The sequence below is a fragment of the Poecilia mexicana genome, unplaced genomic scaffold, assembly GCF_051168715.1.
Source record: "Poecilia mexicana isolate PSO_F unplaced genomic scaffold, ASM5116871v1 scaffold_22, whole genome shotgun sequence".
Taxonomy (NCBI): domain Eukaryota; kingdom Metazoa; phylum Chordata; class Actinopteri; order Cyprinodontiformes; family Poeciliidae; genus Poecilia; species Poecilia mexicana.
Window position 1 is genome coordinate 8,726,057 of NW_028263391.1, and position 18,769 is coordinate 8,744,825.

At 39.9% G+C, this 18,769-nt stretch overlaps 1 protein-coding gene across 2 annotated transcripts in view; it reads right to left on the minus strand.

Annotated features, from left to right (window-relative positions):
- The window catches only part of tnika (TRAF2 and NCK interacting kinase a), a 64,486-nt gene that overhangs the window by 34,779 nt on the left and 10,938 nt on the right, over positions 1–18,769 (minus strand). For both annotated transcript variants that reach the window (XM_088002365.1, XM_088002364.1), the window contains exons 2-3: positions 16,922–16,987; positions 275–331 (exon numbers count right to left, since the gene is read on the minus strand). In XM_088002365.1, coding sequence (XP_087858491.1) covers positions 275–331; positions 16,922–16,987 — 123 coding nt within the window. The remainder of the gene's footprint in view (positions 1–274; positions 332–16,921; positions 16,988–18,769) is intronic.

An 18,769-nucleotide genomic window follows, 5' to 3' on the forward strand; every position in this document is an offset into this window, starting at 1 on the left:
CTAACAGGGATGCGTGGGGTGTGAGGGTTTCTAAAAATAGCCGAGGTTCCCTCCTGCTTTACAGACATGCCTGAGACCACACTCGTCTCCTAATCATTCCAGCTGATATTGCCATGGCGATGGGCCCGTCCTCGTTTCATCTCCCCCACATTACGCACACGCACAAGCTGTGACTCATCGCTCTTAATTAGGCGGCATGGTTCACTTTGGTGTAAAAGCTCAAGACGGATTTCCTGTATGTGAATATGTGGGAGCGTGCATTCGTGTGTCTTACCGTAGCGACATCCATGACCTTGATGGCTGCCAACTGCCCCGTCCTAATATGGCGACCCTGGGAAGCAGGAAGGGAAAGACGCAGGAGAAGATGGAGTGAAAAAGAGAAAAGAGAAGAAACATGAGTCGATGTGAATGTTTTCGTTTTCTGAGGACAAAAACAGCATGCTTCACTTCAGGATGGGGTGTAACGACATTAAAACAATATTTTCCATCAAATTGATATCTATCTCACAAAGTGCTGCCATTGCAATTTCAAGCTATTATTATGGATCCCCATACATGAGAGTGAATGCTTTAAGCATTATAGATTTTTATAAGTCTTATCTTATAGAAGAAGATTTAGAGGTTTCCAGCTGTGTGACCCCACTAAATAGCTCCACGGTTAAATTTGTTGATTTAATTTTTACATTGGTAATTTTGCTGCTAACCGTCAAACTGAGCACCACTGGGTGGCTGAACACTGATCAGCCGCTCTCACACAAAGACGTACACGCACACACACACACACACACACACAAGTATCAAAAAAAAAAAAAACACACACAGTTCGGATTTTGTGCGAGTGAAAGAGCTGGGGAGATTGACCAGGGATTTCTCATTAGGATCAGACTGCCCCAATTCCACAAGCACAAGGACCGGCTTTGTTCAAAAAAACCAACAAAAGAATTAGAGCCACTTACAAATCAGAAACTCAAACACTTACAGACACACAGAAAGCAGAAAAAAAAACGTCCCATCTTTCCATCGTTCTCACAGAAAGAACAACTCTTTACAACTCCCACACATGAAAGGGGGAGAGGTAGGTGAGAGGATGACTGATTAGGTCAAAGTAAGGCCAAGGAAGCGGGAAATAGTGAATGTGTCAAACAGATATGAGACACGGATATTATCGGACCAAGCTAGAAATTCATTTGTCTGAACCAGCTGACGGCCGTCCTCCCTTTGTGTCCCGATATCTCTCCTCCAGGAGCAGTAATGTCATCCAGGCTTATTAAATGACCGTTTTGGGAAGGAGGATCAGAAAGAAATTAGCACAGTCTGCTCGTCGTTATCTTCACTGCGGTCTTTGCCCTCTTCCTCCTGATTTATTTGCAAATTTGAAAATGAGACTGGGGTGCACTAAAATAGCATTTCCAAGCCAGTTAATTTAAGAGGATGATGTAGCTGCATTATGGTGCCCTGCAAAAAAAATCTTGCCTCATTAAGAAATCTCAATGTTTTATGAAGACTTTATGTGACACACAAGACTGTATATAACTGTGAAGCGAAGTGAAACTATTGCACAGTTCTCACAGTGTTTAAAACACACACACAGTACATTCAGCCCCATTCACAGAAATAATAGCCACTTTGGGCATTTTACAGAGCACCGTTTAGTCCATAATCTCTTAAGAAAAAAGGTCCTTATGCAAGAGTAGCAAGAATAAACTTATTTCTGATGGAAAGCCATGAAAAGTCCCATTAACAGTTTACCATATAAATCAAACAGCAAACATGGAGGACACTGCTCTAATAGATTATATAAAAGTTAAAACTTTTGGCTGTTAGTGGCACAAAATGTATTATACATCATCCTGAATGCACCCTGCAAACCCTTAAGCTTGGTGGTGGTGACATCAACAGGCTGTTTGGATGTTTTGGGGAGTTTTTCCCAGCAGAAACAGGAAAAATCGATCAGAGTCATCAGAAAGACTGATGGAACTAAAGGAAACCCTTTTAGACTGGAAACCAGTGCGGATGTTCACTTTCCAGCTGTTCGACGACCCTAAACAACAGCCAGAGCTCCAATGTGTCGGTTCAGATCACGCATATGAATGGGTCCAATCAATGTCCTGATGTAAATTCAGTTAAGAACAGGAGGCAAGACTCCAAACCTGACACTCGCAGATACAAAGGGATTCGTTCTCTTACGAGTGTTTTTGTGTGAAATTATTCCGTAAAGCAAAATCGGCAAATATTTACATCCTTGTGGAACCACTTGGATCTGCATTTGCAGCCAAAGGTGGTTCTAAATAAGAACAAATAAGGAGGGTAAAATACAAATACACATCACAGTTTTCAGATCAGATGAGCAGGTTCCACTCCACGTGCACAAACTAGCTTGGCATCGACAGAAACAGTTCTTCAAAAATATAAGTCTACACCTTCGAATGATCCCATACAGACTTCCCAATACACACGTAGCCACTCCTTTCTATGACAGTATTATTTAACAATGATATTAACCACTGGGGTTGTTGTGACCCGACTTTGTCCTCCGTGTTCCCGTTTATTGCATTTGTTGTTTTCTTGGTGTGGCTGCCTCTGTGCAGCCATTGTTCTTGCACCTTATTTTTAAAAGGTGTTCAATCAATCTGTCATTATATTGTCAGTGGTAAGAGCCAATTAAATGTTTGGCAACCTGTCGGGAAGTTCATCGAACCAGTTCTCTGTGTTCCCATGCCTTTCTACCCGCCAGCTTGTCTTGGTGAAGGAATCCGCCCTTCAGCAGACGTCAACTGCTCACAACTGCCAGAGATTTTATTGACAGACCTCAACCAACTAAAACAGACTCAGCACATATTTCGGCAGTGGCAAACGCACCACTTTAATCAAGTTTGCCGTTTAAACTTGATTAGAGTTTATTAGATCCTTGTAGAAAACAGCTTTCTTGTAGAGTTAGCAATGACATGGCATTAATACCAACCATATTTCTTTAGCTACCATCCACCCAAATGGATTCCAACATGAAGATACATATTTATTTTCATTCAGGTTTGGAAAGAGAGCTTTCCATTGATTTGTCCTTTGCTTCAATTCTTGCAACATTTTCTCAACAGCAACACGTTGTGTTCAGGAGTCTGAGTGTAAGTCAGGGGTGCAACTTTCTCTGTAACCCGTTGTAGAAAAAAAAAAAACAACATTAAGCAAACTACAACTTCCCCTGACGATAATAGCTTGGACAGGGCACTAGCATGAGGGTTATTCATGCAATTGAAAAAGTTCAATTCGACATCGGTAACTTGTCTTTCCAAACAGATTCATTTAAAAATGGCCCAAATTTGAGAACTTTTTCAGAGTGGGGTCCGTAGAAAAAAATTACTTTTTCAATAACAGACCAGACAGATTCACAGAGAAATATTGTCTCGCCGTCGACGCTCAGAAAGGATCGTTGAAACTGGCAACAGCTGGAGCAGTGGAAAAAATTACAGACTCAGTCACACACACAAGAAAAACACTCCTTTAGTATATTTGCTGACTTTTTCACACCAGTAAACTCAACATACTAACTATTAAAAAAAAAAATGGAATAACATGGGAATAATAGAGTAGCAGTTAATTGATTAAGATGCTTTGGTAGATTTTGCTTACACAACCTCAACCTCACACACGACACCGCGACCGAACGAGCGTCAGCAGAACACTGGAAAATCCAGACAGTGTTTTCATTTTAAAAACTAAACCTCAATTTGCTAATTTCCATCCCTTAAAATGAGGACGACTTCAAATCACCAAAAACCCGAGATGCTAAAAGCTCCTTGTGGATATATATTGTCATACATTTATTTATGCGATTCCTTAAATAAGAAATGAGGATGGATGCAGCTCTAATAATGAATTATGAAATGGATTTCACACTTAACGCCGTCATCCTTTTTGCGTTTTCTCATAGGGGTGGCCCGCTTGCTCTGATCTATCCCATTCAGACCAGTCGGTATTAAATCTCACAGGCCAGCCCATCCTTTCCTCCACTAGTTCGTTGACAGTGTTGCTTCTCTCTGACCTAGATCTGCGTTTTTCCCCCCTCTGCCTCACTCTCTTTCCCTCTCTTGTCCCTCTGATTTGCACTCTCATTATCTAAACCCTCTTAGCTCCCCACAATCTCCTCTTTATGCCTTTTCATTAGATCTCACAACGTCTCGCCTGTTTTTTTCCCCCCCCTCTCTTCGCTCCTCGTATTTTCCATCTTTCGTCACTTTCATGGCTCGCAGCATGGCCCAGTGGCCTGTGAAAAGCGGGTCTTACAAGAACATGATTGAGCTGAAAGTTAATGCCACAGGAACAGCATTCTGCTTTGAGCTCGGCAGGCGAATCCGACGCGAACTGAAGGCTCGTTGCATCCCCTCCGCTTTGCTTCCTCTAATGCATCCAAAGCACTCTGTAAACCACAATGTGGATCTTAGCATGTACTCGGAGCAAAACAAGGAACCCCACGTAATATACCTCAAAAGGTCACTATTCCGGTAATGATGCCCTTTAAAATTAAGATACATCATTCTTTAAATGTTCACACAGTCACTTTTCTCCTGCTCTTGATATCTTGGCCAAATGTGACAGCAGCAGTCACAGACACGTCCACAAGGAGCTCTGAGACCAGCCATGTTTAGGCTACCAGACGACCTTTTAATGATAATATTGCTTCAGATCAATTTGACTTAAACTAAATTCTAAAAAAAAAAAAAAATGGGGTAAACATCTCCTGTGATGGAGTTTTAAACATTTTGCTTGTAAAAAAGGATACTTTACTCGAGGCACACTGCCTTGAAGCGATGCGTAATAATGTAATGTATTGTTATCAGTAAAACAGATGACAAGAAATGTGATGTTTGCAACAATAATAACCAGTGATGGAAAAAAGTCTCAGTAGGTTTGAATTTGTTACTTTTGCTGTCTGAACCATCGTCTTTACCACTGGAGCCATAAAATAACCAACAAATAAAAATATGTGTCTGAAAACATAGGCAGTTCCTGGTTTTACAAAAACCAAATCAGACAATTCTACATGTGTGTGTGGAAAAATACAAAAATGTAATAGTTCTCAAGAGCTGAAATGGAAATAAATAGCTCTTATACTTCAGTAGTGCAACCTGCACTTAATGAGATTCTCATATTTGCTGCAACAGACAGAAAACTAATTGTAGTTCGGAAATTGCGACTCTGAATCACGTGTCCTCTCATCCCCGTCTCTTGACTCGTCTTTTACTGGAGGAGGTGCGAGAGTATCACAAGTGCATATTCTTACAGCAATTACCATCTGCATGTGAATTTAATTAAACGTCTCCGCGAAGCAGAACTAAAAACCCACGAAAAGTATTTGTGGCCCGTTTGAAGAGCCAGGCCGTGAGAGCACCTAGCTCGTGTATTTCAGGCTGGAGAAAACAGTCGCTGCGTGTGGCAACTCTTTTTGGAGCTTCTGGCGAAGCCGGTTTGCTGAACATTCAAAGCACAAATCCACTTTCGTACAGCAAAGGGAAGCTGTCGGTCTCATTCCTAAGAGACAGACCCGGCGAACGCTCCTGTAATTTAATCCGGCGGTGTACATCATGATCCCGAAGGTATCGGTGAGTCTCTGACACTTTGAATACAAGGTATTTAAAGAATGCTTAGATTTTTTTTTTCGTTTCTCTGTGTTCGCATCACTGCCCTTGCCAAGTCAATTACATCCACACACCCCCTTCTTGGACACATTGACTATGCAGGACACTTCCTCTTGTAGCCTAGCAACAGTCCCTGCTCGCCGGATCACAATGGGCAGGACACTTAAATATACGTCCACGAACTCGCTAATATGCACCCTTAAGCGCACACACACAAAAGAGAAAAGGACAGGGGGGACAAGCGACTATTGTCTTGATTTGTGAGAGTCTATGTTAAGAAGAGGGCGGCGGGTGAAGAGTGGAGGAGCCGGCTTCACGTCCCACTGCAAAGAGCAAATGTAGGTATGCAAGGTCAACAAGGACCCCTGACATGCAAAGAGGGCGAGTTTCATAATAAATCTGATGCTCAACTTTAAGAGTAAGCTTGGCAAAGCTCTCAAAAGACAATAAGATGAAGGAAACCAGTTTTAATTGAGCAAGGCATGTGAAAAAGTATTTCTACCCTTCTCAATAAGTTGGTGATGAGCTTCAAGTCTCTGAGGTTAGCAGTCCTCCTTGCAATCTCCTTGAGAAACAGAACGAGTTTTATAATAAATCTGAGGCCACTACAAGACATTACAGTCACAGTCACATTACTTCAAGTCAAAAGAAACATGGTGGTAAATTAAAAGATTACCACCATGATTTTAAAGACTGCAAATCATGGTTCATCTCTCTTATCCACATATTTCATCTTTTAGATGTGATCGTACTCAAGTCTAAGTCGGCCTGGAAATGAATTCAAATTAAGTTTTTGTCAACGAAAAATCACACCTACTTAAACCACTAAACAAAGTCTGTGCTTTAAACTGTGAAAACGTTTCTTGGCGACACGGTGCTGCTCGCTCTGCTTGCTACAAGAGAAGCAGCGGTAATCTGTGAGGCTTCGCACTTCTGCTCAACATCTTCCTGTGGTGAAAAGGCTCCTCTAACCTGTTTACGTGTTGAACACAGTCACATGCAGCATTTGACAGTTTGGCTGCCTAATTGGAAACTTTTCCTTCTAGGAACAAACGCATTCCTACGAGTGTTTCCACAGCTCCATCAGATAAGTTTTGTTTTCCACTTCACATGTTGCATGCATTTCTTTGTAATTTTAGAACGCCGAAGACGGGGAGTTTTGGTTCTTAGTTTCCTTGTAAAGCACGGTTAACCTTTTTTCCAAAAACATTGCATAAGGAACTCAAAACTTGCATTTAATGTCACTCGCTTTGCAAGCAGTGCAGTCAACAGATTGCAGAATAAAAATTTGGATACTTGAGATAATCTCCAGAAATCAAACCAAATATAAAATGCTGAGGTTATTCTTCCCATAACAAAAAGAGGAAAAACCTAAATATGTAACATTATTAACTGTCTAGCTTTAAATTTGAAAGATATTTGCTGTTATTTTGATGTCAACACAGATTTCCCCAAAGGAGAATTGTCAGCAGGTACCAGTTGCTGAGTAGATATCAATCAGCCAATTAATTAAGTTTATTTATATGGCATATTTGAATTGAAAAGCAGGGTAGGGGAGAAAAAATGCTCTAGAGAATACACACAGCCACTACTGATTTTGTAATATTAGACATACCAACCACACTACTTGCTAATATGACGGTAAAGTCCGCTTCTAAAGTTTGAGATTGGAAATCAGACCCCATCTCTGTGTACGATTGAGCTCCAGACTGTGAAAGGTCGCTCCAGCATCATTTGTACTGGGGAATCTCTCTTCTTTGGAGGCCGTGTGTGACTCAAAGCAGATCTGTAAAAAACAAAAGGATGCAAACGTCTCCCCCACCAGATATCAGGAGCCACAGGAGAAAGGATCTGCTCAGTCATTTTAGCCAGGAAAAATTTCTGAAATGTAGCAACCTCTTCTCCACTTTTTAAAAAAAATGCTATCTGCTAAACAAAAAAAACAACATCCACATACCTCTAATGGCTATTGTTTTGTCATTTTGTCCTATTAATATGAACAGCAGAAATATTTGTAGGTTTCAACCAGTGATGGTCAAAGTCTCTCATTATTATTGTTATTTTGTGGATCGAAATGTCTGTGAACCACTAGAGAATAGAACAAAAACAAAGTATATTAATGCAAGCCCTCTAAAAATGGAGCAGGGTGTCCGATTGTGTTCCTCTTGTTTTGTAAAAAAAAAAGAAAAAAAAAAAGGAAATGGGTCACCCAGTAATCCCAATCTGTGCCCTTCTGGTAATCCACACTGCCATTCGCAAACAGCAGGAATTGACTGAACGTCTGGGAATCGCCTCCCTGCCACAGGACCTGTCGCCATAGGGGGGAGAAGCGGGTAAAGAGAACCGTCTCCCACCTCCACTTTCGAGTTCTCTTCTACAGACAAATCCCAGATATACATACGGCTGTAGCGCACGTTTACTCTCAGATAAACTTATTTCCAGCCATTTTACTGTCAAAGCGCTGCAGAGCACTAGTCTTTTAGTCTCCAAGGCTCATAACAAGAACCACCGCTTCCGCGGTCTTGGTTTACGATCGCAGACGGTGTCGCCGAAGGTGTTGGAGCATTTGATGCACAACAAAAGCCACTTTTTATGGCTAACCAACAAACAACGCGGGACTCCGAAGAAATACAGAGGCAATACTCCTCGACACACCTCGCTGGAGTTCGAACACCTGCAGTGATTCAGCGTCCGTGCGTGCCAAAACGCGCCGACACCGACGGTACGTGCACAAATGGAGTCAGCGAAGCAGTAAATAAAAAATGGCAAAGGCCTCGATTCCAATCTACTTCAGCAGAGTCTGGGAAATGTAGAAGCACCCCGCGGCTGCTCTCATGCTGAAAAATGAGGAGGGAGGCGACAGGAGGGACTGAGACTAAAGAGAGTGTAGGAGGCACGCTTTAACAAGTGGGGTAATATGCAGGCAGAGAGGGAGAAAAAACAGAATAAGGTGGAAAAAGATGATTAGATAGATTTATCAAACTTAAGATGTTGCAATGGGGAACCTGGCCATTCATTAACCCCTGCTGAAAGAAAAAGATGCTAACAAACAAGCACATAAAATAAAAAATGTATTTTATGTGCTTCGTATATAAACTTCAGTATAAAAGTAAAAACCAAAACATGCAGGGTCATGTCTACAAAAAAAAAAATCTGGAAGTGATAATGAGTGCAATAAAAAAAAGTGAATTTTAGAACATGCCCGTGTGTGTGATATCTCAAATTGAAGCTATCCTTGGATGTTTTTTATCATCTTATGAATGTGCTTTGTCTAAATATCTGCAGTGAAGTGTCTCTACTATAAAACTACCTGCACCTTGTAAATTCCAGACATAAAATAAAGTGATGTGTGTCTTAATTAGCCACTGAACCAACAGCTTACAAAGATTTCACTGATTTATCTAAAACTTATATAATTCACACCAAATCTACTGTCAACCACAGTTAGTCTGAGACAAAACTGGAACCTGGTGAAAAAACAAGCTTCCAAATAGAATATCATAAACGCAACAATCACTATAAAGATGCCTTACATTTGCTTTCCATACTTAATCAAAATTAATTTTTTATTCATTGAATGTAAAACTTGCTACAGTTTTTTCTGATAATTCTACTCGAGTATTAAATTAGGACATAGGATTATAGAGGTCAAGGTAATATTACACATTCTAGAAATGCATGCAAACTCAGCATAAAAGAACAAAATCACCACAATGTAAATTGCAATAAAAGGATCCGAGCAGTGTCTGAACTCTTAACTTATTTACATATTATAAATAAATCATTTCATAAGTAAATCATTGGTTTACTTATGAAATAATTAACAAATATGTGGGGATTTATTGACCACAGCTTTATTTTTATAATACTATCATTTTATTTACACTTATGTCACATGAAAGATAAGAGTACCGTCTTTGTGCTGACAAGAAAACAACCTGCTGAATACTATTAATCATTAATCTTTGTCTAGATTAATGTCAAGTTGTCAAAACAAAGACATTTTCAATAATGTCAACTTTGTATTAAAAGTGTCATGATTTACCGAATGACGCTTTTTGACAACATTCATAAATATTCATGAAGGCTTATTCATGTTCATGACAGGTGTTATGTCATGTTTATGACAGTGTCATGACAGTCTTATTCACCCGCCTTAAAATAAAGTGTTACCGGCTGGGTTTATGTAGAATTTGCCTGTATTTCGTAAAAATAATGGTTGACTTTCGGCATTTATGTTGAAGTTTGTTGGTGCCGTTTACAACTATGATTTTCATGTTCAAAAGCAATTTTTTTATGTTCCATCTTATAGTAATAACTTAACAAAATTGTTTATTTGACTTCAAAGACTAGAGTCAAGACTGCTTTACACTTAATTTATACGTTGAAAATTTGTTTAGTAAAATGCAAGTTGTGAAGTACAGAAGATAAACATTAGCAAGTTCAAGAATATGTTGAGCTCTTAATATATAATAATAAAGGTTAGTTATAAAAACTAGATGACATGTCAATTTATGGTCTTAAATTGCAAAATAAAGTCTGCAAATTGATTGTAGAATGGTTTCATTTTTACATCACTTTGCATGAGCTACTTTCAAACTAAGTATTTTGTGTTCTACAACTACATTTCCTGTGGACTTACAATTAAATTTTGTTTCAAAATTATGTTAAGAATATATTAAATACATTAACTTTAATATATTTTACACTATAATTAACATATGGTATAGAATACAGACTTCAACGGTTTGGAGGACAAAAGTATTTGGAAATGTCCAAGGTTTTTTAAAAAAGTTTGTTAATAAATCACAAAAGACAGAGTAAAAAGAGAGAGAATTTCAGTTTTGGGTTAACAAAATATTGGTAAATTTTACATAACTGTTAAATTATGGAAAATATTTTGATGGAAATTCTGAAAAACAAAAAAATTAAATAAAAAATACAGTAAATGTCCTGGTAATTCTCTGCCAGGATATTTTCAGTGTTTTTTACAGAATTTCCGTCAGAAGTTTCCCGTAATTCAACAGTATTTTATTTCAATTTTTTCCATAAAAAAAAAGGGGAAATGTCCTGGTAATTTTCTGCCAATACATTTTATCATTTTTTACGGAATTTCAGCAGAATTTTTTTCCCCGTAATTTAACATATACAAACTGTTAAATTATGGCTCACCACCACCACCACTTCAGGCGACATTTACCATATTCCCATATAGCCCTAATTATATAAATAAAATAGCATTTATAGGGTGCTGCCCCCCCAGCACTCAACGCTGGGGGGGCAGCGTGTGATCCAGATTATATTAAGTGAATCACACATGCATGAGCTGACCCACTGTAACCTGCAATTTAGTTCTGTGTTGTTAAATCCATTAAAACAGCTGCAGAATGTGGTGTCCAAAACAGAACTCATATTTAATAGAGATGGGGGGTTTTTGTCCCAAAAATTGAAAAACGTACACGGATAAAGACTGTTTTGTTGTCAGTTTTGAACACAGAAGTTGATTCAATACTATTAGTTCCTCTAGCTCTTCTTTTTTTTTAAAAAAACCAAGTAAAACTAGAGGCTCATGTCCAAACAATCAGAACTAGTAGATTTTTACAAAGTTATCCACACACCTAACTTCAGTTCTTACTGTACACATGATTAACGCCCGTTTAGAAAATAAATAAACCGACGATCGCTTACTCTTGCACTGGATTACCGACTCAGTGTGTCAGTGCTGTAAATGACACTTCCTGCAAGTTCTCAAAAGGAAACAAAGTCTACCCTTTCTGCAACACTGAAGCATACAGTGGGACCGGTCCGAGACAGAAAAAGAGAATCAGGGCTTCCTGACATGAAGGAGTGCTACATGAGTTGGAGGAGGAGAAAGCAGGAAGAGGGAGGTGGGGGGGGGGGGAGTTGCAGCAAACAGGCAGGTTCAGCACAGTGGTATCACGCTTCAGCACCTCCAGAGGTCAAATGAACAGCCAAACTGATTTACTGTGCATGCTGAAGGTAAGAAAGTGATAGGAGGAGGAAGATGAACAAGGTTGTGGAGAAGGATGGGAGTCATGAGAAGAAGAAGCACTTCAGGTAATGCAGAGAGGGGGGGGTGGGGGGCAAGGAGCAAAAACAAGAGACAAAAGAGGCTAAAAAATGAGATTACAGGGGCAATAGGGGATAATAGAGAGATTCAGCACTGATGCGTGTTATTGAATAAAATATCAAATGGCAATAATCTGTTCAGCTAGAAAGAAGAAAGCCTCAGCAGAGCAGTTCCTAATGATGTGCATTAGTTGGAGAGTTCCAGGTTCATCTGGGGGAGATGCTGTATGAAGACAACATGGCGGGACTGAATGGTGGAAGACATACAAGTAATTGCGGCAAGTACTGTAATGATGATGTTCACAACTAACATACATTTTTTTTTATGCCCTTCCTTCTTTTTCTCTGTCATAATGTTCCCTCCACTACTCTTTGTGAACTTTAGCATCTTGCCAACAAAAACATGCGCCAGGCGTGGGCATCAAGGGTGGTGAAAGTCTGTCCAATATATTAGCAGAATTAAATATTTGCATGTAAGCCATTTGAAATATAATATTCCACAAAATCCTGCATTCAGGCCGTACTTTGTGATCGCAATATTGCACCCGGTGATGTTGTGATGGAGCTCAATTCACAATGCATCATGGAAAATTGGAAGAAAAAGAACAACAACAAAAAAAAAACAAAGATCGTTATTGGTCTAAGGCATGGCTAATTGACTCCGGTCTGGGTGGGAGGCATCTGGGTAAGTGGGGCGGCGTGGCCTTGGGGAACACGCAGCACGGATGTGGGTTAATGAACGCACAGCCAGGTGTGAGTGTGTCTATACATCCATGAACAGAACAAGCCCATCTGGTGTTTCCACCGTAATGAGCAACATCCACCTCGGTCGGGGTTCACATTTCATCCGTGAGGACTCCAGAGATTGAACTTTTGCGTGTCTGAAGGCAAACAGTGAGAGCGAAGCAATGACGGATTCACAACGCAAACCTCTGCGAGCGAGCAACTGCACTGCAAACAAGGAAACGTGAAGAATTACTGTGTATTTACATGAGAGCATATCATAACCCTGTAGCCTACACAGCTGAGACTCTCTAAGAGTAATTTTGTTACCTTTAAGAGCAATGCATCCATCATTTATTTGCATGTTGACCTTTTATGACACTACCTCAGGTTTGTACAATATTAGCTGGCTCTTATTTCAAGTAGACCACCACTTAGGTTAAGAAGGGATTTCAGGAGCAAAGTAATTACCATAAATTATGCACATTCATGACCGAAGTCGCTACTTAAAATGTCAGTATTCCAGTTCCAATGAAAATATTGCATTTTATTAATTAGTCAAACTTAATAATTGTGATGCGAGGATTATTTTATCCTGCGCAGACACGCATGTTTTAGAACTGAGGAGTTTCCAGAAGAACTTCATATTATACTAAAAAATTTATTCAGTTCTTTGCATCAAGTTCGTTGGAGCAAGAAAATCTCTATAACATGAAGACAGTCAGTCTGAAGGGCAAATGGGAAACATTAGTATAGCTTGTGGCTGCTACTGGTATCAAGGTATACCTTGGTTTCACAGGCGCTGTTGATTGCTCTGTTCCTATTTTAGGACCAACCAGTCTCTCCATGGTCCCCTACACTGTGCATGTATTGTGTGTGTTACTGTGAGAAGGAGAAAGATTTGGCAGGCACACAAAGAGAAAAAATAGCCCATGGTACTTTGTAGAATGATTTCCAGCAGATAAAGGAGATAAAAAAAAAACAGCTTTGAAGTGGTTTTTTTGAGTGCAAAATAGGGACTAAGGGAATAGGAGAAACACAGCGGGACTACCACAGTCCATTTAAAAAAAGTAAAAATGGCCGCTGAGATGGCAAAAGGAAAGAAAAATCCAACTACTGCTATTCTCTAGTAACACATCTACAATATGTACAGAGGCAACATTAGTGAAATAAATGGAAACCATACTAGCAGGTGTGTGTGTGTCTTTTGGTCTGAATGGTGAATATTTAAAGTGTGTGTGCAGCACTTTGTGTGAGGAGGAGCTCTGTCAGTATGTTCTGTCATCATGGAGATAAACTCTTGTCACTGTGTTGTGCTGCATCTTTCCTGTACAGAGACTGCAAAGGTCATTCACGGTGCGCTAACATGTGAAGACAACGTAAACACAAACGATGACCAGCTCTCACCCTGGTCAGACCACCAGTCCATCGCAGGGTAGCACACAGAGACAAACAGGACACTTTCAGCATACATGTGTATATTTTGCATTGATTTTGGTAAAATATTGGACTGGGAACTGAAAGTGGCAAATCCCTTCTATTAAATGACCTGGATCAGTGTCAAAAACAAAAAGGACATTCCCAACAAGGTCCTCTGAAATGGTCACTGAATCTGAAGAAAACAAAACCTTCTAAAATGATACATAGCATTTTTGCAATTAGCAGTTTTGAAATAAACCAGTCTCTTTAACCGGACATTTAAATATCCAGTCAGTGTGTGCTCCAAAATCCAGGCCAGGAATGATGCCTCTTTCCCTCATTCATTCATTATGAAGTCTTCTGAGCAGGTTTCTCACTTCGGAGATGCCTGTTACCCTCAAGCCCCATTAAATATTCAGAGCCTTCAGAAAAATAGAACAAAAGCACAAGTAAGAGAATCTAACTAAACCCAGAGCAGGAAAAGGACGGATGTTGCAAAATGAAAAGAGGAAATACTGATAAGGGAGCCATGGAAAGGCAAGTGACAAGAGTGACAACAGAGAAAAGGCTAAAGGAAGGAACTGATAGCAGTAGATGGGGAGGAAGCAAAGTGGAGAGATAAAGTGTTTAATTATTCAGCAATACCCATGTTCTCTATTTATGGTCCTTTTAAGGCAGCCAGCGGAAGATATACATACACACACATAGGCTCATCCTGCTCACCTTAAGCCCAAAGGAAGGAAATGAGACAAAACAATGAGGCTCCACAATAATAAGAATAATGAAAAACTAATATGGATGAGCAGGAGGGAGAGGAAGGAAACATGGAGAGAGAGAGAGAGAGAGAGAGAGAGAGAGAGAGAGAGAGAAAAGCTAAGCTGATCTTTTCACTGCAGCTTCTCACCTATCACCAACCCCGTTACAAATATGTTTACTGACGGGGAGAATATGTAACAAAAACAACTTTCCAAGACATTTTTAGTTTTTTTTTTTTTTTTTGTTATTCAGACAAAATTCTACGTGCAAACATAACAGCAAATAAAGAGCTCCGAGGAGCCGATGTGTATCATTTAACGAGAGAGAGGAATGGACAGGTTGATAAAACTGTTATCTCTCTCTCCCAGGCACACAGAGGTGCAGCGAGACTGCACACTGCGGACGGAATATCACCAGAAAGATGAAACGCATTGCTGACCATTAGAGAAATATGTAAGGACAAAAGGAAAGAGTGGCTGGGTGACCCCCACGTATCTGACACAAACCTAATTCTGCAGATTCTTCTAAAAAATAAATAAAAAATAAAAACTGCACCTTGATTTAATTTTCTGCGAGTTTAAATTAAATGTCAAAAATGCCAGCCTCTTGGGGGTCAAGTCTTACCTTTTAATCATATTCTGCAGGCTAATTTATATGTCAATATGGTGGAAGGTAGCAAAAAAAATAAAAAATCAGCTGATTAAAGTGTCAGCATACTTAAATAAATACAACTGCAGCTAATGCTCAAAAAATGATGTTTCATTAGGCTTTTCATGAATATTGCAACAATGTGTAGCGTGATGGGAAAGAAATCATGCATAAAGTTGAAAATATAGTAGAAAATATCAAAATGCCCCATATGCACAGACATATCAGAGCACAACACCTCCAAGTCATTCACACATCACATTTTGCCATGAAGTGATACATAGGGACTTATACTCTACTCTGTGTTGCTTCATCACATAAAACTCCAATAAAGTACATTTGTGGTTGCACTGTCACAAAATGGTGAATACTTTTGCAAAGAGCTGTACATCCATGGGCACACTGCTTAATTAACTCCGGCCTTCGTATCAATTTGACCAACAATTTGCACCCAAGATCAACACGTGGCAATACTTCAACTCCTGAGCTTTCCAAACCGAGATTTTCTTACATTTCTTACATTAAACAAAGTTTCCTTCTATTCTGCTCATTAATTCAACTGACATGTAAAACATTTCTTGCTATTAAGAAATGTTAGCTATTTTTATAACACCAAATGAGGATGATTTTTATTTTTAGCTTAGTAACCGTAAGCCCACAGCTTACTCCACAGCCTAGTACATTGTGTACCATTCAGTCATCCAGAGATGTGGATCCGACTATGACCCTAAACCCCAAAAGGCAACTAGAAGAGTCTGTGGTTCAGTGTGAGGGACTGATAAATAAGCTTTCAGCCAGAAAGCATATCAGACATAAGTGGTTACACTTTTCTCTTTTTTTTTTTTTTCCCACATCCTCTCTCTGTGTTTTGCTCTACATCCTGTACATCGCAGACCTACACGCACATGAGAGGGCGTCGGATTATTTCCAGAAGTGTGAAGATGAATGTCTGGCCCCTGTCTGACCTTACATTCAGTCCAGTCATCTGTAACAACAGCTCCTTTCCATCACCGCCTGACCTTGACTCTCTGGTCTGTTAGCCACAGCTTCATGCATATGCACACTGCATGCATGCACTCACAGGGGCACACCTGTATCAGTGGCGCCTCCCCCCCCCCCGGTTAAAAGAGCACGTTTATTACGAAGGGGGCTTGTGCCACCTCCTGCGGTGAAGCAGAAAAAGGCAGCGAGACTGACAGGGCTGCGGTGGGGGTGAGGGCAGGAAGAGGAACTTCAGACAGTAACATAGACAGTAAGATTTCTGCAACAGCGGAAAACAGCTGAGTCCCTGAGTCCATCTGACAACAACGTTACTCAAACCACATTGATGTCACAAGTGCAAAGCAACATACGCATGTGCTTCTCTTTTACCTCTTTCTCTTTTCAAAGACCTCACTTAGACGTGTGAATGTTAGAAAGATACTGCCACGATGTAGAAAGAGACGGGTGTGTAAAGCGAACAACATTTCCTAAAAAAATTTAATAAAAATGTCCTCTACTTAATTACACAAGCTCAATTTCTCTACTGTTTCTTTTTCCTGTACGCCATTTCCTCCAGTCACATTTCTGCTTTTTAGTCCAGCAGGATGCATAAAAGCTGATAAAATGGAAAAGTCTGGTAAAGAAAAAAAAGAAAAAGATGGACATCTTACCTTGTACACCTGGCCGTAGGTGCCATTTCCTACCAGCTCAACCAGGTCAAAGATGCCTGAAGGATCCTGCAAATGCAAAGGAAACACAGTGGAAGGATTATGATTTTGAAGGTTCGGTAAAGCAAACTCTTAGTGTTTGAGAAAGTTGTTAAAAACAAATGGCAAAAAGTACACCGCCTACGTATATTATATACATTTATATATGTATATATATAAATAAAAAGTTGCCTTCTCTCTTTTTGAATTGTATTCTACAGTGGGCAGTAGCTCACCGTTTCCTTCAGAACATGATATACCATAAGGAGAGAATATAGTTTGAAGAATACTAATGCAAAGATGGCCTTTTATTAGTTTTGTAGTCCTCTCAATATCAACAGAATACTTTTCACATATTTTACTGTGAAATTTTGAGAAAAATTACAGTCATTCCTCCTGCTCATGTTTTCAGTACCAGCTAAAAAAACGTTACCATGCTAATAAACTCAACAATAATCACAGGGAACAGAATCTTCGCTAAACCGGCAGCTAATTTCAAGTTATTAATATACTTTTAATCAACACGAGTACCCTAAGTATCTTCCAGGAACCCAGATAGTCTGGAAATCAATGGGAAAACACCAAGGTGTCAGATTAAACCTCTGCATAGCTCAGTTCCACCTCTTCTCATCATAATTCAGTTATCTAATTTTTTTTATCAGCTTACCTGACCTGGTTTTATTGTGACTCTGACAAAAACCCAAATCTGAGTTTGTCCATTCCGTTTGTTTAAGGAAGAGCTAAAATTACAGGGACACCTTTTCCTGCCAACCTGTAATAACATCCTGGGCCTTCCTAAGATGGCAGCCCACAGGGTGGCCTCCTTTCACAGTTTTTCTTTCACCCAGCAGCAGGTTCCTGCACTTCCCACTCTCCAAGTGTTTGCTGTTTAGGAATGCAGTGCCGAGTTGTCTCAGGCTAGCGTCCACACTAGCTAATAATTCACGTCCATAGACGCCAAGTTGCCAACACAGAATTGGAAGAACTTCGGATAGAGCGTGAAACCCACTGACCCCTGCAAATTTACACACACACACACACCTCCCTCCTGCTTCTCCACTGCATGTTGCTACGGCATTCCTACAATAGCTGGCATTTACCCTCTCTTTCCCTCTCCCTTTCTTTCCTCTCCCTCCACTTCTCTGGCTGTGGTTTTCCAACCAGCTGATGTCCATCTACGTCTCTCTATTGCTTCCTCCTTTATCTACATAGCCCTCTTTCACTCCTGACAGACTCATGGACAAGTTCCTCCTGCCAACACTCTTTTCATTCCAACAGTGAATATGTTTGAGGGGCCCAGAAAGTCTCTGGACCCTTTAAACCCCTTAGACTCTTGCATCCCAGGCATCGCCAAAGTCTTAAAGTAGTCATGTTGCCATGGACTTAAGAGGTAAACGGCAAACTTCATTGTTTATAGTCCACAATTTCTTAAGTGTTCTTGGCACGTTTGGTATAACACATTGCAATGCCATAAATTTCATGCCCAGTGCTGTCAAACTGAATAAAGCTGTGAAAGAATTCAATGTCCGAGGGATTTAAAGGTAAGTAAATGACTCAACATTTTAAATGTGCCCATTGCAAATCAGTAAAAATAAAATATTCAGTGACAAATATCATACTCTCAATTTCTAGATCGGTTTACAGTGGCTGTTTTTGTAACGTCAGCTACAACGTCTCACATGCTGCTCAACGGTTTGTTGGCTTAACTACTTTTAAATCCTAACTTAGGATTCCTAAGTTATGGAAGATCCAATTTGCACCTGATTTAAATCAAGTAATAGTGACTGAATGGACAGCCAACAAGTAATAGTG